Source organism: Neurospora tetrasperma (genome assembly GCF_000213175.1).
Source record: "Neurospora tetrasperma FGSC 2508 unplaced genomic scaffold NEUTE1scaffold_4, whole genome shotgun sequence".
NCBI classification, from domain to species: Eukaryota; Fungi; Ascomycota; class Sordariomycetes; order Sordariales; family Sordariaceae; genus Neurospora; species Neurospora tetrasperma.
The window spans coordinates 2250696-2274385 of NW_009799102.1; the positions used below are offsets into that span (position 1 = coordinate 2250696).

Sequence of the window (23690 nt, forward strand, 5' to 3'; positions counted from 1 at the left end):
CTGCAAATACCTGCGTTTCACAAAGCTGTCCATGAGCGTCGATCTTCACCTTGTTGCTGACCTCGGTGAAGACCGAGTGCAATCTTTGAATTAAAGGTATACACAGCTGTGATTGAACAAAATCAAGGGCTTTCCAGCACTCGCCGGTTGCTGGTAACGTTCCTGTTTCATTGTTCCTTATTACCCAAGAAAGGTTAGGTATCTAGCAGAAAAGTTCATCTCGAGACATCCTAAAATTAACAGGGCCTGGATTTCCTCTTCTCTTCCTTGCCTTTTCCGTCTCTTCAAAGTAGCTTTTGTCTGTCCGACCGGCCCAGCCTAGCCCATCCATCACCCATATGTTCATTTGCGTCTGTTACTTTTTCTGGCCCCATCGCTGCCATGTCGTAATCATCCATTCACTCCAAAATAGCCATGTAGACTACCTGGTGAGAAAAATCATTCACACAGGTAACCCCTCTTCCGTAGCTTCATCCCTCTCCAACTTCTCCAGCCCCGTACCAACAGCACCGTAAATCTTCAACGGTACTGCGACCTCGAAGCTCTCGCAGATGAGATTCTCCGCCGCCACCAAAATCAAACCGCCCCTATCATCCCTCGAAATCTCTTCCAGCAAGGGATGCGGTTGCTGCTGCTGCTGCTGCATAGCATTCCTCTGTCTTTCCCGTTCGCGTTCAGAGATGGTCTGGTTCTTGCGCAACATAGGCGGCCTGCTTTTGCTTTTCTGGTTCCCCCCTTCAGCAACGCTGCCATTGGCTTTGACTAACCTCGTTTCCCTTTCTTCTTCCTCTTTTCCCTCGCTACCCTTATGCGCTTCATCCGCTTCTTCTTCTTCATCCTCCTCTTCAATGACTCCATTCCTCTCCGCCTCTTCGTCACTAACAATGTCATACTCCTCCTCTCCAATATTAGTTATCCCCAACCCCATCATCCCTTGCCCTTGCGCCTGTCCCAGCACCTGGGACTGTCCCATCCTCTCTAATGCCTCTGCGCTTGCCACCACGAACTCCACCCTAACCTTCCACTCTAAACTGACTCCGCTCGTGACAAACTCCGGCGTGGCTGTGACGGGAATCGTTGGCGTGAATACCACCCTCTTGGCGAACATGGTCGCTTCACTGCTGCTTACCAGCACCTTTCTCGTTACACGGTGCACACTCGCTTCACTTCTCAGCGCCAGGCTGGAATCTACCCGCTCGGCTGTCTCCAAAGCAACGTGCACAGCATAGCAAGGGATCTCGGCGTCTTCAAAGTCAATGGCCATGGTGATCTGCTCGCCTAATCGGTAGGCGGGGCGGGCGAGCATGACGACGGCGACACGGCGACCGTTGCGGGCGATTTCGAAGCGGTTAGTGGATTGGTTGGAGTAGTGGGAGGCTATGTTGGAGCGGAGAATGGCCAGGTCGATGGCCTCTTTTGCGGTGAGAGCAGGCATGTGGGTTTGCGGGCCGAACGGATTAAAGTGCGAGGACGTGTTAGAGTTGAGGGAGTAGTTGGACTGTCGGCGGGAGGGGGGGCCGCTAGCTGTTGGACTGAGAAGGCCAGGGGCGCGAGCGCCGTTTTGGAGTTGGAGGGAGCGGGAGGAGAGAAGCTCGTCAACATAGGAGAGGAAGGAGTCTTCGTTGGCGGCGGGTTTGTCTCCCAATAGTTTCTGTCGTGCTTGTTGTGGTTGTTGCTGGTGATTATGATTATGTAAGGTAGTGGTAGATGCTGTGTTTGTATTATCAATGGTCTTAACCCGCGCCTGGTCTCGCAGGATGATATACGGCGCCATCAGGTCGTGACCTAGGATTTCGCCGTGGCTGTTGACGCTTCCAAGCACGCGGAACGGAACGTCCACAGACTTGACGTGCTTATCCTTTGCGCCTCCAGGCCTTTGCGTGCCAATGACGAGGCTGTATGATATCTTCATCGCCTTGCCGCGATGCGTTGGTGGTAGCCCCTTGGGCAGTTTGAACGAATATTCAAACGTCTTGCTTTCCCCGGGTGCTAGCTGCAGGTCGACGAAAAGAATCGACTGGGGTGTTGACAACAGCGGGATCGACTTTGAGCTGGCAATCCCGCGCATCTCTTTGATGGTGCTGAGTTCTCCTCCGCCTAGAAGCTCGCCAATGGAGCTCGTGATACTGCCCCAGCCGAAGCCCCTCAGCAAGCCGCTGTCGCGCTTCGTAGTTTCCACACCAATGACGCCGCCACCATGGCCACCCACTACAGCTTTCCGCTTCACTTGCTCAAATGGGCCGAGGTTTACCAAAGAGCCATCAAGCGTAAATGAACCCTGGATTTGCGCATATCCCATCATCAACGTTTCTGGCATCTTTGCCGTACTTGGGGAGAAACTGGACGGCCGCCTGCTGTGGCCCGATCGCCCACCAGCCATTCTCAGCGGCTGTGGTTGGACATATTCGGATGCCAGGGTCTCGGAAGAGTAATTGCTCATGGAGTAAAACTCGCCACTACTCCTTGGTGTGCCGCCAATGCTGGTTGTTGAAAGAATACGTGCCGAGGGTATCGCACCATGTTCGTTGATGGTGGGGATAGGGTCTCTTGATCGCATCGGGAGAGACCTGACGGATTCGCCAGCGACCGAGTATGTTGGGCTCATGATGTTGTCTTCATGTATGGGCCCCGCCGGACTGCCTCCGTGGACAACATCGGGCGAAGAAGAAGATTTGGTGAAAGGGAACCTGAACTCGGTGTTCTGCTCGGCTCTAGGAGAAGCCTTGGGAGAGGGGGACGTTGCCCATGGGAAGATGTTTCGTGTTCGTTCGGAAGGAGTCAGAGGGCCTTCGGTCGGGCTGTGTAGTGTGTTCCGGTTGGGAGGGTAAGAGGCATGGAAAAGGGGTGATGGCTGCTGAGAGGTCTGCACTTTTGGGTGTGTAGCTGTATGGGGGCGAGGTACATAGTCAGGCGTCTGTTCAGTGGTGGCCTCACGTAAGAAAGAGGCGGCCTTGCCAGACTTGGGCCCGCCAAAGAAAGGAAGACGGGAGTTAATCTGCAAACTCGAAGCTCGGGCATGACCCCTCGCTGGTCGCTGGGACTTGGCGGGGGACGAATTGAGGTCCGGAACCTCGTCCATGGCCTTTGTAGAGCCCAGTGACACGATGGACACCGACCTCTTGTGTCCGTGGCCATTGCCGTTGCTCCGGGCGGAGGAGCTCGAGGGAGGACCACCGCGGGAGCTGCTGCTGGGCCCGGGATTCTGGATTGGTGACCAGGGTATGGAGCTGTCTCGGGCGCGGGAAGTGGCAGCGGCGGATGGAACTGTCAAGGAAAGGGTGGACCGATGGCCGTGACCGCGTCCGCGCACCGAGGGCGGCGGCGCCAGGCCGTCAGCATGGCCCTTGGTACGGCCATTTCCTCCTTGTGTAGCAACGGACGACGACTGAACAGGGTGACCGGGGCCGAGAGGGGATGGCTGGCGCATTCGTTGCTCGGCAGCGGCACCTAGATGTCTCGGAGACGGATGCGGATTCTTTGTGGGCGTGGTCGGCGGGGGCCCGGGAGGTCGTGCGACGTTCTTGAAGGTGATTGTGCACTTGACTTCCTCTCCGGCGAAGACGACATGGTCCTGCCAGCGGACAAAGACGCGGATGTTGCTGTTGCTGTTGGCGGCTGCGGCGGCGGCGTCTGAAGGCGACATGGTTGTTGAGGATCGGTCTGTTGTTTTCTCTTGTTTATTCGTCTAGTATCGTCTATATCGTTTCAAAGCCGTCTTCCTCTGTTTTTTATACACTTCCTCTTGGGTATGCGTATGAACCAAGCTTCTTCTGCCTTTGTTGATGGATCGCCGTCCAGGTCGCTAATCCGCTGTTTCTCTCTTCATTGCTGACGAGCAGCAGCATTTTCTCGGGGTACACAGCGTGCGAGAGATCGATGCTGGCGTCGGCGGGCGGGCGGGCGGGCGGGCGTCTAAGTCGCGGAGTCGTGTTGGGTATGCTTATGATGTCGAGAAAAAGAGGGAGAGGAAGTGACCAGAGAGAGAGAGAAAATGGGAAACCGAACGAATGCGGTTTCTCCTCCTCCTGCTGACTGACTGAGAGCAGCCAGCCTGAGCCCGAAAGCGGTAGGTCGTATGGATGGAGCCGCCGGGCGCCGAGTGTTGCGATAGGTTGCCGTCAAGCCGTCCGCACCGCTGGAGTCGTCTTGGAGTTCTTGGCTTTGGAGCATCGATGGTGCCAAGACATGCAGATGACACTGTCCGATAGCGTCAACAGCCCCGGAGCACGCAGGGGAACCTGGCTTCAGGTTGTGCTTGGTGAGGTGTGTTGGGGGATCACAAAGGGCCCAAGCTTCTCCTGAACATCCATCGCCAAAAGGGGGGGGGGGGGGTCACACAATCACTTCCTGTCAAGATGCCTTCAGTTGCAATTGTTTCAGCATTGTCATCAATGCATGAGCTCCCGCCATACTCAGAGAGACTCTTTTAGGTTATCAGACCTATAGTGTAACTGAAGGGAGTCTGTTCAGACGCCTTGACACGGCAGTCCGATTGGGTATCTTGTCCATTGCAAAACTCCGACCCCCAAACGCCACTCAGCAAAAGGACATCTGCCAACTCGAGAATCTCCAACACCAACCCTAACCCCGGAGGAGTTTAACAAGGCAATTGACTGAAACCATCATCATAAAGATCGACGACCACTTCAGAAAAAGGGAAGAAAAAAACAACAAGCAAGGAAAAGAAAACAAAGACCACAAGCAAGGAGAAATCCATCCACGCCTTAGGTACCCTTCCAGCCCTCCGTCAACGCCAACCACTCCTGCCACTCAGCCCACTCCCTCCTTCTTCTCTCCTCCTCCTCCATCTCCCTCTTGACAATCGCCTGCGCCTCCTCAAGCACCCTATCTGTATCCTCCACACCCATCCGACCCAAGTTCTCCAGAATCTCTCCAATGGCCGTCAGCTTCTGATCTTTCTTGTGCTTCAACTTGCTCTGCGTCTGACCCTCCCTCATCACCGACACATACTGCGCGTCGGATTTGTACTTGAGCTGCGCGATCTGCTGGTTGAAATACTCACGGATCTGGGCGGGGCGGTCAACATCGGATTCTTTGCGGATTTTAGGCGTCTCTACGGGCATCTTGGTGTTGGTGTTGCGAGAGGTGGTGGCATTGACAAAGGAGGAAGAAGAAGGAAAGTGCTGAGAGCGAGAACGGCCGCGGCTACGAGGAAGAGGCTGGGAAACAATACGTTCGATAATGGCAATTGCTTCCTCGTTGGTGGTGATGGCCGGGTTGAAGAGTCCACCAAAAGCTAGGGGACCTTTGGCGAGCTCGGCCTGGAGACGGGCGCTGATGGCGGCGTGGACTTCGCACTCAATCAGTTCCCTGACAAGCGGACGGCTGCGAGATGACGAAGGAGGACGAGGCGGCTGGTTAGTTTACGTTAACTCTTAAAGCCGTGATGGAAAAAGGGTTGCGACGGGACTTACATTCTCTCCAGCTCATCCACCTCGTGCTCGAGGGCTGCCGTCTCAACCCGCATCTCCGCCTCTTGCTTTTCCAGGTCGGCAATGGCCTTGTTGCGAGCTTCGAGGTGTTCACGCGCCTTGTGACCGGGAATGCCGTCTGCCAAGGTACCGGGGTAATTGGTGATCGCATCCTCGATCTCGTCCTGTTTCGGGGTTGCAAGTCAGTGATTGATACTAAAAAAAAATGACTACAGCAGAAGAAGGAGAGAGAAACACTCACATAAGTATAGGTCTCAACATGACCATAAGGGAGCTCCGGCGCACCAGCTTCCTGAGTCTCAACATAATCATCAGGGAGTTTCGGCGGAGGACCAGCTTTAAGTTCCACCATCTCGAGGCTACTGCCACTGCCGCTACTCAGACTCTCCTCAGGAAAGATGATTTCCTTTCCCTTGCCCTTCCAATCAGTCTTCTTCTGCTGACCATCAAAAGCGTTCGCAGAAGCAGACGAAGCCTCAGCCTCGTCCTGGGTCATGTCGAACTCCCTAGCCTGCACTGCAAACTGCGCTTCAAAGCCCGGAGGCACTGAAACTATCTTCCTGATCTGGCGCTGCGCATCAAAGGGGACAGCCTTGCGAAGGGGCGGGATATTGCGCTCGTCAATCGGAATACGAGGAGGAAGATCGCCGACATAAACGTAAACCGGCTTGCTCTCGCCAGGTATCTTGACGGGCGAGTAATCGGCGAGGTTGGAAACCGGACGTGTGCCATCCGCTAAAAGTGCCGGCCCGGCAGTAGCAGCAGCGGCAACAGCCGCAGTAGAAGTCGAAGCGGAGGCAAAAGCGCTGTCGTTGTCAGTGCCCTGAAGACCCTGGACACTCTCGGGCTGACCGTAGCGGCGATGGCACAGCTCGCGACCGGCGATGGGATCCATGCGGTCGAAAGGAAAATTCTCGATTCTGCCGGCGAAATTGGTGTGGGCAACGCCCGTGGCGGTCCACTTGACCGAAGGGTTGGAAGGCACGGAGTAACGACCGGTCATGACGCTACCGTCGTATGCGTCGTACTGAGACTCGTAAGTGTCCTGGGATGAGGGAGGGGGGGACACAGCCGGCATTTCCTCGATGGGAGGTGTAGAAGGGCGGGTACGCTCAAGGTTCTGGTAAAAGTCAGCCAGCCAGTCAGTCAGCGAACAGCTTTCATATGTGTGAAGGCAAAAGAAGATTACTTACGCTGGGAACAGGAACCTTGGCCGGACCGCCAACCCTAAAATATCTATTATCCGTCGCACATCCCTCCGTCAGCTTCAAAAAAGTCCTGGGTGAAATGCTGCTAGCATCCAAACCCTCGTCATCGCTGACATCGCCCTCTCGAAGGAAGGACATCTTGACAAACCCCCTGGGCGGAGTAGACGGAGTGCTGCTGCCGTATCCACCATCGCCACCATCACCACTGCCACTACTCTGGTCAGAATTCGATTTCGCTGAGCCATGAGACGCATGGGAAGAGCCGTATGAACCGTTGGAAAAACTGCGCAGTAAATTGGCTGTGGGAGGCCGGGAGAAGCCTTGCTCCTCCCAGTCTGCACGCTCTTCGGTGATCGCGGAATGGGGCCGGTAGTAACGACCACGCACTTGGAGGCCGAACGGGGAGTCGATGGTGCTGAAGGGGGAAGTGATGCTGATGCTCATGGGAGAAGAAAGGGGGGTTTTCAAAACTTTGCCATCTCTGCCGTCTTCGGTCTCGGACTTGCCATGGTCCACTTGAGGTTCTTGGTCTTGGTACTCTTGACACGTGCTTGTGTCATTGCTAATGAGTTGCCTGTGTCTTTCAGTAATAATGGTTGCCACACCATTTTGCCCACTGGTAAGTATGTTTCTTTTCCTCTCTCTCTCTCTCTCTCTCTTCTCTCCGCTGGGATGTGCCACTATCCCATTGGCTGGTCATAGGTTGGTTACAAAAAGTATACCAACACCCCCTAGAGGCCCCCATATACAAGAAGGACAAAAATGATGACGGTGACGGTAGTGTGTAAGTCTAAGGGGTTGTCGACGTACCGGTTGTCGTCTTGGACAGGCTCTGTGAGCTCCAAGAACTGGAGAGGCTGGATTGTCACCTCTTGGGTAGGCTCGTTTGCCGTCTCTCGGGCAGGCTCGGCCATGGTCGTCTCTTCGGCAGGCCCGCTCGACATCTCCTGGATAGCCTTGTTCACTTCTTCCTGAACCGCCTCGATCGTTGTCGTCTCCTGAGTAGACTCAGGCTCAGTCTCGGAAGCCCTTGGCTCATACATGAGCCTGACCAAGGGCTCTAACGCCTCGTCGCGAGGGTAGTGGCCGTGGCCGGTGATGCCACGAATGGTGACGTAGGCCATCATTTCCGCGTCACTGAAGTGACGAGTCTCAATGGGCCGGCTGCTGCTGCCCTGCTCAGCCGAGGAAATGTCAGCTCGACCGCGTGTGGATAGGCCAGGCGAGATTGCTATGGAAACAGAGTCAGTTGATGAAGAGAGACAAAGAAAGAGTTAAGTGATGGATGAAAGGCAAGTGAGCTTACGGCGGGTAATAGGAGGGGGCTGGACCGCCGGCTCCTCTGCCTCGGTGTTCACTTCATCGGGGTTGATGAAGTAGCGGATGGGCATATCTTGCTCATCCTCGGGGTCGATGAACCGGACTGAGCCGGGGTTGGGGTTGTTGTGAGTGTGGCCACTCATTGTTGTTGTCTCGCGTCTTGAGAGTGATGAGGTATATGGTCAGTAAAAGGAAGGCTTCACGCGATAGTTCAGGAGTGTTGAAAGGAAGATGTTGAGGAGGAGTAGACGCGAAGAAACACGTGTGGACGCAGGGCAAACAACGCGAAGGAACTTCGGTTGCTACAAGTGACAGTTGATTCCACAGCATACGCGGTGAACAACCTGGATTGCTCAAACTGAGAGTGAATCGGATGCGAGGGAGGAAGGGGTTCAAGAGTCAACTTCACGAAGGACGATGATAACGAAGAAGAAGAAGAAAAGGTCATACTCACAAAGTGCTCGTTCGACTTGTTGCTAGGTTGCAAATGAGCAAAAGTCAAATCAAGAAGAGGAAACTGACGAGGGCGAGAAGGTCGCGTCAACAAGAGAGTTATCTGGTTTGCTTACTCCCCTCACTGAACAATAGTGCAAATCACTCACGTTAGTCACAATAGCAAACCTCAATAGGCAGTTCACTGAGTCATCCTTGAAAACTAGCAGCTAGTTCAATACAGCAATACCTAGTATTGTGCAACTATGAGACCCAACCTGCTGGGTGGTGGTGAGGTGGTGAGGTCTGTACATCAGGTAGGGGATCCACTCCTCATCCTATTCAACGATATAAACAATAGCAACCTGAATTAGGCATTCCCGCAAGGACAGGCAAGTAAACGTGCATCAGAAACCACTCACAATACCCAGTCACAATAGGCAGACGGACGGGAAAGAACCTTGATAGTTCAGATGGACACTCTACCCTCAAAACCAAACCGAAATCCTCACCACGCGACCTCTTCATCCGAACTATGAAACACTTCCAGGCAGATTTCTGATATTGCAAGGAAGATACCGACCCACGCGAGTAGTCGTAAGAATAACCCGAGCAGGACAGTCCAATACCCCTCTTCCTACAGAACGCCATCACACAACTGTCATACGCCTCGTAGTATATTGGAAACACGTCCGCTACAGTCTCTGAGGGGGTTTTCCATCCAAGAACTGCCTGGAGTTTGGATTCTGAGGTATATCGAGGACGCATTGAGGCGCGTAGGAGGACCCTGAAGGTATGTCTGATGGATTGTGAAAAGGAGGGGGAAGGAAAGGAGTGAGAGAGAGAGAGAGAGAGAGAGAGAGTTGGGGGGGGGGGGGGATATCCTTATCATCACTCGCCAAGAGACTTCGTCTGAAGTGTGAAACACCGACAGCAGGTTTTGGAGAAGGAAGGCACACGTATCTAGTATGGTAAGATAGTCATTCAATCATTCATCCAACTGGTTACTGGTTGGGCAGCGCAGGTTGTTGATAGAGCATGCTCGACTCCGGTTGTCGGAGCTGGGCTACCTAGTCACCGCAAGTACAGGTTTGTAATTCTTGCGGTTACCCTGGTAACGAGTGTAACTACCTATCTCAAGGTACGCAGGCAGTTCTCGTCAAACCCCTCGAGAGAGTGATCGCATTGCCGAGGGCGTCGTCAACAAATGCCATGTCGTCCGTTATGTTGATATGGAATCTGCTCGAGGGGAGGTGAAGTAGACAGCCACAAACATCACCAGTTGTGGGGAACAAAACAACGGCAGCGTTGAGTGATGATTAAAATTAGACACTAAGCCATAAAATACGGTATAATAACTCCCGACGGACTCCTCTCTCATGTATCCATTAGTCCATGCGTCCTTCTCAAGCTGTTGCCAGCGTCTTATTCTATGCTCCTCTTCTCCTCTTTGCTCCTTCTCCTATACTTGGTTCGCTCCTTTCGTCACCAATCCCGTTTCTCAGCACGCCTCTCACTCCTCACCGCACCAAAGCCCAACTCACATACTAGGAGTAGGCATCAAAACATAAGGCAAATCCGTCTGATCCCCCCTCCCCGCCAACCTAATCACACTCCCACTACTACTATCACTATTCTCCCCACTCTTCACACTCCCCCCTTTTCCAGAGGACGATGCCAACGACAACTGCGAAACCTCCCCAGGACTAATCCCCGTACCATTCGTCTCCGCCCTGCACAGCCCCGTGTGCCCCGTCAGCGCCACGCTCCTAGGGGAAGCCGGCGCCGTACGAAACTGTCTCAGTTGTTGCTGCCAGGAATACGTGGTCGAGCAAGTGCCAGAGGATTCGCGGTTCGCAGAGCGTTGATAGGGATGATGATGATGACGATGACTGCGACTGCTGAGGTGGGTTCTTGCTGTTTTCGCTGTTTCGGGGCGAAGGTAGTTGTGGGTGTGGGTGCTCCTGAGAGAGGAAGAAGAAGAGAAGTAGGAGGAGTTGGTTTGTTGCCGGGTCAGGTGATTGAGGCCGCGGAAGGGGTTGGCGTCGCTTGGGCCTGGGTCTGACGGGCGGGCGGCTGTGGTGTATTTGGCTCTTCGCCTTCTTCTTTTGGGGGTTTTGGGCGTGGGGGTTCTGGGTGGTTCTTGTTGTTGTTGCTGACGTCGATGCTGGCGGCTAGCGATATATTGCTCTGGTTCGTTTCCACCGTAGTACATGCTACCGCCATCGCTATCTTTGCGTAAATCGCCAGAGGAGTAACTTCGCCTAGGCGCATCGTTGTCGATGTCGCTTTCGTAGAAGGAGTGGGGCGAGGGCTGTTGCGGTTGCTGAGAGTAAGGAGAGAAGAAACGGCGATCGTTACTGCCATCCCCTTCGGTGCCGGCGTTATAAGCAATTCCCGGATCATTATCTTCAGCTCCATCATACTCGTACTCTCTGGCAATTTCGTCCAACACCATCGGATCAAGCGGTCTCATGTCTTTAAGCACCTCCGCAAAAACGTGCATTAACCGTCTGAATTCGTCAAGCGATAGCGGCCGAGTAGAGTACCGAGCGCGCTGGTACAGCTTGATGAATTCACTCAGGGCCTCTGATGGTGCTACCACGCCGAGCTCCGTCAAACTAGTCAGATACTCGCGAAGTCCCATGCTCTCATGTCGCTGGAGTAGCTCCACGGCATCCGGGTCCAATAGCGGTGGGTCCATCCTCCCTGCTTCCCCCTCAGCCTCGCCTTCGCATGCCCGGTCCGGCGGTGCAAGGGTAATAGCCTTGGCCTCGATCAAATTCGGCAGTTCGCGTATGACTGTATCGTATTGCACATTCGCAAGGTCCGGAGAAGTAGGCGGACCCCAGCCAGGGTGTTCGATTTCGCCCCAGATATGGGCACCTCCATGTAGTGCACCGATGTTGATGCACGTCGGCTCGTCATGGCCCGATGGGTGCGTGGTAGTCGAATCATGTTCGGATTCCCGACCCTCAATGGTGCCCGCGCTGAGTCCCCTACGCACCTTTGGTTTCCAGCGAGATTGTCTCCCAGCGAATCTGTCTGTGGCTTCTTTCGAGGCTTCCTTCGCTGCCGTGGCTATCCGTCCACTATGCTCTTGCTGTGGTTCTTCATCTTGCCCTTCATCATTATTTCTTTCCACCTCTTGCCTTTGCGATGTAGGGTGCGGCACATTTGCTGTTGCAGGGACAGAAGTTGGCCCAGAACCGGGAGCAGCTGAAGTCGGAGGCAAAGGCAACCTTGGTCTCGCTTCATACGCAATGGCGGCACTCCTGCTGAGACCGGCGACAATCAACTGTCTGACATCGCGGGGCACGTCGCCCTTCTCTATAGGGACCCATGATTTGGGTATCGAGTCGAGCACCGCTTTGTTATAGTACAGTCGGGTAGCGTAGATAAAGACAATGATGAGAATGGCGACAAGGTAGCAAAGCGCAACAAGGAGGATGCTGTAGTTCTGCTTGGTGATGATCGCCTGGCGGATTAAGTCGATAGGACTGACAATGAGAAAAGCGAGAAGGACGAGATAGATGAAGTAGTAGACAAGTTTGTAGAGGTAGTGGGCGATGGTAGACACGGCCGACTTCATTCTTTAGTGTGATGTTGTCGAGGTCGCAGCTGGATATTCAAATCACTTGCCAAAAGAGGCAAACGTAGAGAAGCAATCACAGCTGACCGTTGTTGAGGTCGAAGCTGCCGCTGGTTCCAGATGGAGCTCGTAACTTGCGACAGAAAAATGTTGGGCGTCGGGGAGTGTCATGGCGGCGCGGAATACCTAGGTTGGAATGCGATGATTCGAGACGGGAGGAAAAGAGCCGCAATTCAAGGGAGATGGTTGCCGATTATCAGATTGATTAGGACATTGGAGGAGTTGCGATGCCTATGTTAGGTCGAAAAGTCGAGAAAGAAGCTAAATAATAAATAAACTCGGCAGCGGAGGCCACGCCCGCGAACAAAGGAGAACCTTGAAAGGATGCAGGAACTGGACCGAGACAGCGAACGGAACTATCGAGTTGGGTTAAAGCCCGTGGATCATGGCACGTGTGACCTCATTTCCCGCCGGCTCGCCCATCCCTGCACAGCCGCACCATTACGTACCGAGCCCCTGCACGGCTTGACCGTTCAGGGGAGCACAGGGGGGACATCGCTGCAAGTAAACAATCTGTTTGTACCTTATGTAGCACCACTACCGTACGCTCATTGAGGTAGTGTCATACAACATAAAACAATCCATAACATGCCGCCGAAAACAAAGCCATGCTGCTTTTCTCCCTATTTTTCCTTTTAAGCAAAACCTCCCTACTCCGTGTGTGTGTGTGTGCTTACTCATACAAGAAATATGCTCCAGTCATCACAATATCTTCATCACCTCTTCCACTGGCTCAGGTCTAGTAGATGGTCCGCCCTTGGCTGCGGCTCCGGAAAATTCGCAGCCTCCCTGGCCAAGCGCATATCCGTCAACGTCAGCCTCAAATCCCGCGCATACGGACCAAACTCGACAATGAGCGTGGTCAAAGCTTCCCTCAAGGCCTCCAGAATAGCATCCACCTCAGGGCACTCCTTGATACCCTCAACATCCGTCCAGTGAACCTCGAACCCTTCCTTGAATCTGTCCAGCTTCTTGGTCATATTCGTCAATGTCCGGATAATCGTCGCGATATCCCTCTGCACGTTGCCGTACTTGTCCTCCTGCAGACTGTGGCTTGTGAGCATGCCGAGGGCGTAGGCTGCGTTGATGTAAAGACTGGGCTCGCCGTAAGGGCTTCCGAGAACTGCATGGAGCATCCTTCTCCGGTACTCCTTGCGGAATGGAATCCCCACCCACTTGTGGAGTCCCTTCAGAGCCCAACTCCTGATGAGGCTGGCGGTATCGTCGGTTCCAGTGACGGCCTTTTGGATCTCCAGGAGTTGATGCTTGGCCGCATCTACGACCTTCTTCGCAAATGGCTTGAGGGGAGATCCTTGACCAGGAGCAACGGCAACCTCAACAACCGTCTTCTCAACCTCAGACAGGAAGTTCCGCCTCCTGGCAGGGCCTCCCAGGAAGATGGGTTCCTCCTTTGGAGGTGGAGCAGTTCGAACCTTTTCCTCAACAGGCTGTACTACTGGAGCAGCCACAGGCTCAGGAGCCTTTCCATAATTGCCAATGTTCGTCTCAAGGCTCTTCAGAACCTCGAGACAAATGGAGCAGACCTGCGACCACGCCGGTCCGTCCTTTCGGTCGAGGTCTTCGTAGATGGCTTTGCGTCTCTCCGGGAAATCGCGCGCAATCAGAGCCAACTCCCACATGGCGAAGCACTTGTTTGATCATTAGCAATCAGGTACGTGACAACGTGGACGATTAAAGCGAACATACCTTGTAAAACAACTTTCTGTGCCTGAGTCCGTTCAAGAGACTGCCATTGGGATCCTTGGACCCCGAGGTGAAAGGGCGTTGATCCTTGGTCGGTTCCTTGACCATGAACATGGTGAACGCAGTGTTACCAGCAATCCAAACGATCAGGAGCATGGTGCTAGCCAGGACCATCGAAGTGGCGCTCTTGAAGGAGACGGGCCACGAATATGGCACATAGTTCGTCTTTGGAAGGTTGAAGAATGGGCGAAAGAAGAAGAGCGACAGCCGCCAGACCGCCTTGCGCAGGAACGGGTAGATGACGAAAGTCAATATCAGGCTGGCAAGCGTTTGATTGAGTGACTGCAAAAAAATGATAGGCATCTCACCCCAGAACTTCTTCATAAGGGTGCCGACATCACTGTTGTTGTTTCGGACGGCCTTCTCTGAGGGCTTAGCGACACCCAAGAGGAGCCGGTCAATGTCCAAATATAGATGTCTGATGGCCTGGTAGACGCCGAGAATCACAAGATGGGTGGTAAAAAAGACAGCCTTCTCGTTCAGCCTCTGTCTATCGTACGACAAGTAGGTCACCCATTCCATCCCAGAGTCCTTAGGCTGGGAGAGTAGGTAGACCTGGGCAAAGAGCCAGGCAGAGAAGGCATACGTCAAGATGGTCTCCAAGGTCGAGAAGTTGCGCCAATGCTTGAGGAAGGTATCGAAAGCCGAGTCGGATGTTCGGTAGCCGGGATGGTATTGTGCGATGCGCAGGATGAGGATGAGCGAGCCGGAGAACCAGAAAAAGGCGGCGCGAAAGCCAGTTGGGCCGATGGGAAACCAAGACCAGAGGACTAGATGGAGAGCAGCATGGTCAGTTGGTTCGCGTCAGGTAGTAGAAGGTAGCTAGCTAGCTTACAAGAGTTCCATCTGGCCAGGCCAATGGCATAGACATATGCGATGACGAGCAGAATCAAGGCCGTGGTACTAAAACGGCGATGGAGTGCAGGCTGGAGGAAGTCCTTGTAAGGCGGTCGTCTAACAGATGCGGACGCCATCTTCACAGCACATTGTCGACAGTCCCGCCGTCGTTGGTTGTTTGCCTGTGGATGGTGTCTGGAAGACGTGATGCGCGTGAGGAGGAGGGCGGGGAGGTGAGATTGGTCCTCGTCGAAATTGAGCTGAGGTCAGTAAAGCCCGATTTGGATCTTGAGGCAGCTTCGGGTTTGATACGAGGTGTTGAGTTGGTTGTAAATAAAAAAACGGGGTGGGCCTGCCTGCCGCGCTGGACTGAAGCTTCCAGTTCCCCAAAACACGAGGGGACGCGCTGTCGTCAGCCTGTCACTCTTCTTGGATCCACACGAGCTAAAGGCCCGGTATCATGATTGGTCAAGATGCCCCATTACGTCTCCAACAAGCCAAGCCGAAGCTTTGGAGCGGCAGGACGGCAGGGATGGAAGTTCCCTCGAAACTGACAGTGGAGGATGCTGACAGCGCACAGCAGCCACTGAGGGACAGCGACTGGTGGTGTCCTGGCTCGCCTGGATATGGAACGCAATCCAATGCAACTGAAACCACTTGCGACCCATTGTCGTCCCAGATCACAAGTCACAAGTCACCTTAGGTTCGCTTCAACTTACAACCACCCACCCAAGGGAACCTCGGACCACCACCGCCTGTTGACAAAAACATTCACCAACAAATCAGGCACCGACTGATCGCTCGTTTTCCGAAGGGCCTCATCTCAGCTCCCTCTTGCTTGAAGAACTGAACAGCATATTTATACATACCACATTCCATCTTATCGACGACAATCACTACCCTGCGCATCGCATCAGGCACCGATAAGCCAAACTATCTACTATCACAACCACAACCACAACCACGACAACAACCACCAGCAACCATGTCATTCGATCAGCTCTCCTCCCTTGAGGCGGGGCGCCGTCGCAATACCGGTGGCAGCCAGTATACCGATGACCCCGAGTTCCAGCGTCTCTCCCAAGATTTGATGAATAAGCTCTTCAAGCTTAACGGCAACAACCAGCGACTCCAAGGCGAGGTCGGCCATCTCGGCACGCGGCGCGATACTCCACGGGTTCGGGAACGAGTCCACGAGCTGATTGAGGAGTCGCGCGATCTATTCAAGGAAGTCGGCGGGGGCGTCAAGAAGGTGCAAACCTGGGAAGATGTCACTGTACGTTACTATTCTCTCTCTCTCTTATCACCACTCCTCGTCCCCTCCATTGCCAAGAGCCGGACTGTCGACTAACACGCCAAACCAAAAAAAACCAGCCCACCCAAAAATACATGCAACAAAAACTCTCGCGCGAATTTCAATCTTCCCTCTCCGAATTCCAATCCCTCCAACGCACCGCCCTCGACAAGCAAAAAGCCTCAGTAACCGCCGCCCGCTCCGTGATCGACGCCACCGACCCTTCGCACTCTTCGCACCCCGTGCTCGAGTCCGGGGAACCCCAGCTGCTGCAGTATCAGGAGCAAGAACTCACCCACCTCGCGTCGCAATCCGATGTCGATTTCCAGGATGCGCTCATCCTCGAGCGCGAAGAGGAGATTCGCAATATCGAGCAGGGTGTTGGCGACTTGAATGTGCTGTTCCAGCAAGTGGCTCAGATCGTCAGCGAGCAGGGCGAGATGCTGGATACGATTGCGAATAATGTGGAGAATGTGAGGGATGATACGGCGGGGGCGGATAGGGAGTTGAGGAGTGCGGCGAGGTATCAGAAGAATGCGAGGGGCAAGGCGTGCTGTTTGTTGCTGATTTTGAGCGTTATCTTGACGATTGTTTTGTTGGCGGTGTTCTTGGGCTAAATGGGTGGGACATGATATGGCATGGTACGAAAAACGAGTGCAGGATGCGGAAAGACGGGACACAGTAAGGATATGATTGTTGATGACGTTTTGATGATGAAACGGAAGGGAATGGCTCGGAGGACAGGGTAATCCTGTAATGGTTGGTTTTGTTGTTTCTGTTGCTGCCGTTGTTGTTGATTTCGTTATTGCAAAGACGCCTGGAGGGGATCAAAGACAGGGGAAAGGCGTTTTCGGAGTTCTTACATTCTTTTTGCTCTTATTGGTTATACAGTTTCCATCTGGTCTCTCTAGGCGGCCAGTCTATCTATCATCCATCCATAGGTATCTTATGTCTCATACATCTACATACATACAGTACAAAATCTGTTATACTCCATCCTGTGATTTGGCCCGCAAGATTGCCTTCTGTACGGCCGTGGGATTCGGCTCCCAATCCAGCCCCGGCAGCTTCGGTCTCACATACGGATCATCTCCCCTCCCCTTGGCCGGTCCCAGATACGGCGGCAACGGCATCTTGGCCGCTACCACGCTCGTGATCGCGTTGCTCGTCAGACTCGTTGTGATCCAGTACAGGTGCAGCGCCGCCGGCAAGTTGATGGTGGCGGGCCCAACGATCAGCGTCAGCAGCAGCAGCGCCCGCTGCATCCTAAGTCCTACGAATTTTTGCTGCTTGATCTTGGATGCGTGCTCGCCAATGTTGTTTGGGTTGACGTCCTCCGTCCCGGGGTTCAGGAGACGCAACCACCCTTCTGAGTTGCGAGGCATTACGTTGACGAACATGGTGAAGGAAAGAATGAAGGGGAGGATGTGCAGAGGGTCGGCGGCCATGAGGTCGGGGAACCAGAGGCAGCCCTCCATGGTGGTGGGGAGGGGGTTTTGGAAATAGCTGGAGAGGGATTCCGGGAGGATGTTGGCTAGGGGGTTGACAATGGTGTCGGCGACGGGGGTGGTGGTGATAGTTGCTTCCGTAGCAGTCTGGGCGGCGTTCATGGCCGCTTCAGTTGCTTGTGACACTGCTTGTTGTGTAGTTTCCGCCGCCTTCGAGGCCGCCTCCGCCGCCGCCTTCCCGTCCTTATTAGCTCCCAAAAACATACCCAACAGACCAACCGGTCCGCCACACAACCTCCTCAAAGCCTCGATACCCACCAGCCAGCCGGGAAAGGCCAAAAACGGCACAAACTGCTTCCATGGCTGCACGCCCCACTCTTTCAGTAACCTTTTGCTCGTCTTCTCCATCCGCTTCATGATCTCGGTGGGCGGGTGAAAGTCGTGCTTGACGGGATCGGCCTGCTTCGCGTAGTTGACTTCCTGGTAGTGCTTCCGGCCCCATGCCATCAGAATGGGCTTGAGCAGGGCCCGGCGCTGGGCGAGCCGCTGGGTGTATTTGGCCGCGGGAACGCGGAAGATGAGGCTGATGGTCGCGCCGAAACCGGGGATGAGGATGTACCATGGGATGTGCAGGTTGGCTTGGGCGGCGAGGAGGAGCTGCTCGACAGTGGTGACGGCTTCGTTGACAAAGGTTCGTCGTTGTGAGGGAACCGATGAGGCTGGACTATTCCTCCTGTGACGTATTTGGGTGGCTGCTGTGAAGCCCAGTGGTCGGACTGAGCTCGATGTGGTGGAAAGCCCATGCCGGGCCAGCGAGCTCATGCTCAAACCGCCGACTGTACGTCCTCCGAAAGCAGCCATAATGAGCTGGGAGCTGGTGATGAGTGAGACAGGGTAGAAAGAAGAGAAGAAGAAAAAAGTTAGGGTATCATATTATCCATCCGACTCGAATCACCCTTTCCTTCCAACCTCTCTCTTTTCAGCACTTTACTGCTGAACAACTGAGATGAGATGTTGTTCCCGGTGAACCCTGAAGTTCACTTAGACATTCAGAGGATCCTCTTGGAATTCATTGGCGAGACATTCCCGATAAACATTCAAATTGAATAACGTGCCTGCCGGCTCTACATAGTATGCCAGGGTCCTAAGCATAACTATGCCAAGATCAAACATGAAGTCCGTGCTCCGTACTCATCTGACCAATTGTAGGCTTCAGCTGACACTTGGCGACTGATTGTGAGCTTGCACATTGCTCTTGGTGCACAGTGTTCCCTACGTCAGAGCTCGACGCAGACCCCTGAATGGCGCCCGCTTGCACTATCAAACACCCCCGCAAATACCGTAGCTGCCGCGATAGTACATATTCAGTCATGGTGGTGGAGGGACCTGAACCCAAAACACAAGGCCAGATCATTCGACCTCCATCACCCCGTCAAACGTTATCATCCGCCCAGCAACCCGTCCAGACTCCTGTCCAGTTCAGTGGTCGGCTTTGGGATCTTGCGGCGATTTAACTTCATAGTCCTTCGTTTAGCCGTTAATCCCTTTCTGTTTTCTGTACTATATGACCTCTCTTCTATCCCTGGGCCATTTTGCTTGAGCTGCTCCAACAAACGCCCGTTCGATTCGCGCCTAGATAACCCGAAGCTCTGGACAATCTTCCAAAGTTCCCCAAGCAACGGCGCATAGCGCTCAAATACCAATACATAGAACCGGCATAACAGTACAGAAACCACGCATATATAACACTTCCAGGTATGGCGAACGGTCTCTTCACATACGTTGCCATCTCCTTGTTCACTATCGGCCCGCTTCTCGCCCTGTTTATCCCCTTCATATGGCGATTGGTCGGTTCCTCGCTGGGATGGTACTTGCGTAGGAAGACAGACGGCCGACGCTGCCACATTCTCGAGGTGGTAGAGGCCGACGAAAGAAAATATCGAGACTCCAAGGGCGCAAAGGGCCGAAAAGAGGAGAAAGAGGATCGGGACACCGTCAACAACACCGAAGCTACCGGCACATCCGACGGCAAGGTCTACGATAAGGATTGGGATGGCATCGTGGGCTTCTTTCACCCCTTTTGGTGAGTTGTGCCTAGGGGATCTCTTACTGTTACAGATCTGGCACTAACACCAGACGCAGCAACGCCGGCGGAGGCGGAGAGAGGGTCCTTTGGGCTGCTATTCGGGCCACGCAGAAACGCTGGCCCAAAGCCAAGTGTGTTGTCTATACGGGTGATCACGATGTTAGCAAGGAGGCTATCCTCTCCAGAGTAGAGGTGAGAGAAGTGCCCAACTGTACCGCTTCAAGCGCATCCCCAAGTGTCTTGCTGACCTCTTTACTTTAACAGCAACGCTTCAACATCCACCTCCACCCGCCCACCGTCAACTTCCTCTACCTGTCTACCCGGCGATGGGTTCTCGCCTCCACATGGCCCTACTTCACCCTCGCCGGCCAGTCCTTTGGCTCTCTTATCATGGCCTGGGACGCCTTCTCCCTGCTCGTGCCCGACATCTTCGTCGACACTATGGGCTACGCCTTCGCTCTCGGTTTCTCCCGCTTCCTCTTCCGCGACGTGCCCACAGCCGCCTACGTGCACTACCCAACCATCTCGACCGACATGCTCGAGTCACTCGATCCGGCCTCCACCGTCGGCAGCCAGGGCGTCAACGCCGGCAAGGGCACTGGTGCCAAGGGCCGCGCCAAGAAGATCTACTGGCAGCTGTTCGCACGGCTGTACTCGCTCATGGGCGCGTCCGTGGACGTGGTAATGACCAATTCGACCTGGACGCAGGCGCACATCGAGAAGCTCTGGGGACCTGTGCGCAACCTGACGGGCGCGGTGCCCGGTATCAAGTCCAAGGTCAACCCCATCGCGGTGGTCTACCCGCCCGTGGCCGTCGAGGAGCTGGAGCAGGAGGTTGAGGTCTCCCCGGAAGGCGAGAAGCGGAGAGAGAATGTGCTCCTGTACATTGCGCAGTTCAGGCCAGAGAAGAATCACCAACTCATTGTGCAGGCGTTTGCGGAATTCTTGAAGAGCGGATCGGAAGCGGCGAGGGACGCAAAGTTGGTCCTGGTCGGCAGTGTAAGGGATGATTACGACTCGAAGAGGGTCTACAAGCTACGGCTGCTGGTTAACGAGCTGCATATCAAGGACCGGGTTGAGTTCCATCTGGATGCGTCGTGGCCGGATATCCTGGAGTGGTTGAGGCGCGCAAGCGTAGGCGTTAATGGCATGTGGAACGAGCACTTTGGCATCGGAGTGGTGGAGTATCAGGCTGCTGGGTTGATCTCGGTGGTGCATGATAGTGGTGGACCGAAGCTAGATATCGTTGTCGAGGTCGATGGAGAACCTACTGGTGAGTTTTGCATTTTTTGATTCCTTTCTCGGGCCGAGTTTGACTAACGAATGTAAAGGCTTCCACGCCACGACCTCCAAGGAATTCGCAGAGGGCTTCGAGAAGGCTTTGTCCTTGCCTAACCCGTACGCTGTCAGGTTAAGGGCCCGCAAGTCGGCGAAACGCTTCACTGAGGAGGAGTTCGCGAGGAGGTGGATCGAGCAACTGGAGAAATGTGTGGCTATCAAGGCGGTCGAAAAGCCCAAGAGCAGACAGTGATCGCGCGATCTACTGCCCTGTTCGCTCCTGCACCACGCCTTACTATACTAACGTCATTACTATGTTGGAGAGGGTGGCTGGGCTATAGGTCCCTGCCAGCAGAAACAGTAAATATCATCATGGATACCCTTTTCTTAATATACAAATAATCAACCAGCTGTTTGTATTTATCCTGAGTTGTTGAAATGTCATGCATCGGGAGGTGGTCAGACATATATGGGCACTATCAGCCTTGTCTTAATCATGATGGGTATATAGAGGCTTGAATCAATTCACATTTTCTTGATGATGTAAGATGGATGACAAGACCGTTCTTCTACAATATATTGACGTTTCAACCTGAACCCTACGAGGAGTTTTGTCTCGAGATACTTGTAGAACGAGTCAAGATCAGGGGTGAGTTTAGAGGCTGTGTGGCCCGTGCGTACCACTCAGAAAATCCAGACTCCATCGACCACTCAGGTTCTCCCTGTCATCCACTTTCCTATTCGGATCACAAGTCAAAAATCTGCGACAGGACCTCGATTCATCCCAACTTTACCAAAGGAGAAGAGTTGAGATATTGGACGCAGGAACCGGACTTGTTCACCTGCATCTCACTCGTCCGCCTCACTTGGGTTTTGATTGTTTCTGCGTCACAACTCATCAATGTCGGCAACCGCCCGACTTCTCTTCACTCGATCATTCATCAAACCCACAACATCAGCATTCATCCGTAGCCAATTGGCGCTGCCGAATAACAAATTCTCCTGGGCCAGGTCAGCGAGCCACTACACGGCATCAACATCCAAAGCAGATTTCGACAACGAGTTCCATAAAGACAACGGGTTCCATAAGCACCATCAGCATAACAAGATGGGCAAGAGACAGTTTAACGGCAAGCCTGGAAAGTTCAGGAAAAAGCAGAAGAAGGTTGTGGTTGCGTCCGAAGGATCCCCGGAGGAAGTTCTGCTGCACGATATCAATGCACTTCTTGAGACCTTGACTGTGGCCGATGTGATCGATGAGGGAGCCACTGAGGCTCAGGCTGAGGCCAAGCCGGAGGTTGAGAAGGTAGAGGGTGAGGAGAAGACGGAGGAGAAGACGGAGGACAAGGAGGAGGCTGAGACCAAGCAGGAGCTTCTTGCGCAGGGCACCGAAATCGAAGCCGAGGTGCTATCACTGTCCTCCACCGGTGATGGTCTTGCCAGGCAGAAGGGTTCGAACTCCAACCACATCTATGTCGTCCCCTTCACTGTCCCCGGCGACGTTGTCAAGGCCCGCGTCTACCGCCATGTACCGCAGGACGGCTACTCGCATGCCGATTTCCTGGAGGTCCTCACCCCTTCGCCTCTCCGCGACGACAGCCGCATCCAGTGCAAGTACTTCGCCAAGTGCTCCGGCTGCCAGTTCCAGATGCTCGACTACTCGGAGCAGCTCAAGCACAAGCGCAGCATCGTGGTCAAGGCCTACAAGAACTTCTCCAACCTCTCTCCCGAGCTCGTTCCCGAGATTCTCGACACCATCGGCTCCCCTCTTCAGTACGGCTACCGCACCAAGCTGACCCCCCACTTCGACGGCCCCCCTGGCGGCAACCGCCGCGGCTTCAAGAAGCCCATGGAGGAGATGCCCCCCATCGGTTTCACCCCCAAGGGTCTGCGCAAGGTGATGGACATCGAGGACTGCCCAATCGCCACGGACGCCGTCCGCGCCGGTCTCAAGGCCGAGCGCGAGCGCATGTCCAAGGAATTTGCCTCCTACACCCGCGGCGCCACCATCCTGCTTCGCGAGAGCACCAAGCGTGTGCCCAAGCCCGCCGACGGCTCGGAAATCGCCGTTCCCGATCTCAAGCCCGGCGTGCTCTCCACGCCCATCGCCACCCCCGCCTGCGACGGCAGCTACACCGACTTCAAGACCTGCATCACCGACAACAACGCCACCTCGACCGAGTACATTGACTCCTTCATCTTCCAGAACCCGGCCGGCTCCTTCTTCCAAAACAACAACTCCATCCTCTCCCCCTTTACCGACCACATCCGCCAACACATCCTCCCGCCCTCGCTGCCGGAAGGCGCCAAGCCCATCAAGAACCTAATAGACGCCTATTCGGGCTCTGGCCTCTTCACCATCACCCAATCCTCCCTGTTCCCGGGTGGCTCCATCGGCATCGACATCGCCGACAAGTCCATTGACTTTGCGCGGCGCAACGCCCGCCTGAACGGGCTGGACGAATCGCAGTGCAAGTTCATCGCGGCCGACGCGCCCAAGCTGTTCGAGTCCGTTTCGCAACTCGACGCGGACGAGACCGTGGTGGTTCTGGATCCGCCTCGCAAGGGGTGCGATGCCAGCTTTTTGCGACAGCTGATGCAGTTTGCGCCGAGGAGGGTGGTGTATGTCAGTTGCAACGTGCACACGCAGGCGCGCGATGTCGGCGTGTTGGTCAGGGGCCGCGTGGGGGATACATTTGGGGAAGCGTTTGTGGATCCGACGGAGGGGGAGAAGAAGATGAGTCGCTATGTGATTGAGAGCATTCGCGGGTTTGATTTCTTCCCGCAGACGGGGCATGTCGAGGGCGTGGCGATTTTGAATCGGGTTGATGAGTAGAGAGTAGTTGTGTGTGATGAATACAAGCAAAAGACGAAAAGAGGCTTTGGAACGAGATGCCGCTTACTGATCTTGGGATATA

The 23690-nt window shown here is 54.3% G+C and overlaps 7 protein-coding genes across 7 annotated transcripts; 3 read left to right on the top strand and 4 right to left on the bottom strand.

The window, feature by feature from the left end:
* Positions 1-200: 200 nt before the first annotated feature.
* Positions 201-3643, bottom strand: NEUTE1DRAFT_65464 (uncharacterized protein; the record flags this gene model as incomplete). Its single annotated transcript, XM_009853963.1, has 1 exon — positions 201-3643. The coding sequence occupies one exon, from the start codon at positions 3641-3643 to the stop codon at positions 443-445; it is 3201 nt and encodes a 1066-aa protein (XP_009852265.1).
* A 1081-nt stretch (positions 3644-4724) lies between these two features.
* Positions 4725-12005, bottom strand: NEUTE1DRAFT_123175 (uncharacterized protein; the record flags this gene model as incomplete). The annotated part of the gene is made up of 7 exons (XM_009853964.1): positions 4725-5346; positions 5436-5617; positions 5695-6573; positions 6647-7235; positions 7472-7892; positions 7968-8140; positions 9958-12005. The coding sequence occupies 7 exons, from the start codon at positions 12003-12005 to the stop codon at positions 4725-4727; spliced, it is 4914 nt and encodes a 1637-aa protein (XP_009852266.1).
* A 559-nt stretch (positions 12006-12564) lies between these two features.
* NEUTE1DRAFT_84149 (uncharacterized protein) lies at positions 12565-14803 on the bottom strand (the record flags this gene model as incomplete). Its single annotated transcript, XM_009853965.1, has 3 exons — positions 12565-13714; positions 13773-14599; positions 14665-14803. 3 exons carry the CDS (start codon positions 14801-14803, stop codon positions 12782-12784), a joined length of 1899 nt encoding a protein of 632 aa, XP_009852267.1.
* Positions 14804-15405: 602 nt separating this feature from the next.
* NEUTE1DRAFT_147296 (uncharacterized protein) lies at positions 15406-17326 on the top strand (the record flags this gene model as incomplete). The annotated part of the gene is made up of 2 exons (XM_009853966.1): positions 15406-15942; positions 16041-17326. The coding sequence occupies 2 exons, from the start codon at positions 15652-15654 to the stop codon at positions 16575-16577; spliced, it is 828 nt and encodes a 275-aa protein (XP_009852268.1).
* Positions 16947-18269, bottom strand: NEUTE1DRAFT_45591 (uncharacterized protein; the record flags this gene model as incomplete). Its single annotated transcript, XM_009853346.1, has 1 exon — positions 16947-18269. One exon carries the CDS (start codon positions 18267-18269, stop codon positions 16947-16949), a length of 1323 nt encoding a protein of 440 aa, XP_009851648.1.
* Positions 18270-18974: 705 nt separating this feature from the next.
* NEUTE1DRAFT_123179 (uncharacterized protein) lies at positions 18975-21315 on the top strand (the record flags this gene model as incomplete). Its single annotated transcript, XM_009853967.1, has 4 exons — positions 18975-19491; positions 19551-19686; positions 19759-20767; positions 20826-21315. 4 exons carry the CDS (start codon positions 19166-19168, stop codon positions 21023-21025), a joined length of 1671 nt encoding a protein of 556 aa, XP_009852269.1.
* Positions 21316-21673: 358 nt separating this feature from the next.
* On the top strand, positions 21674-23644 carry NEUTE1DRAFT_65476 (uncharacterized protein; the record flags this gene model as incomplete). The annotated part of the gene is made up of 1 exon (XM_009853968.1): positions 21674-23644. The coding sequence occupies one exon, from the start codon at positions 21674-21676 to the stop codon at positions 23606-23608; it is 1935 nt and encodes a 644-aa protein (XP_009852270.1).
* Between the last annotated feature and the right edge of the window lie 46 nt (positions 23645-23690).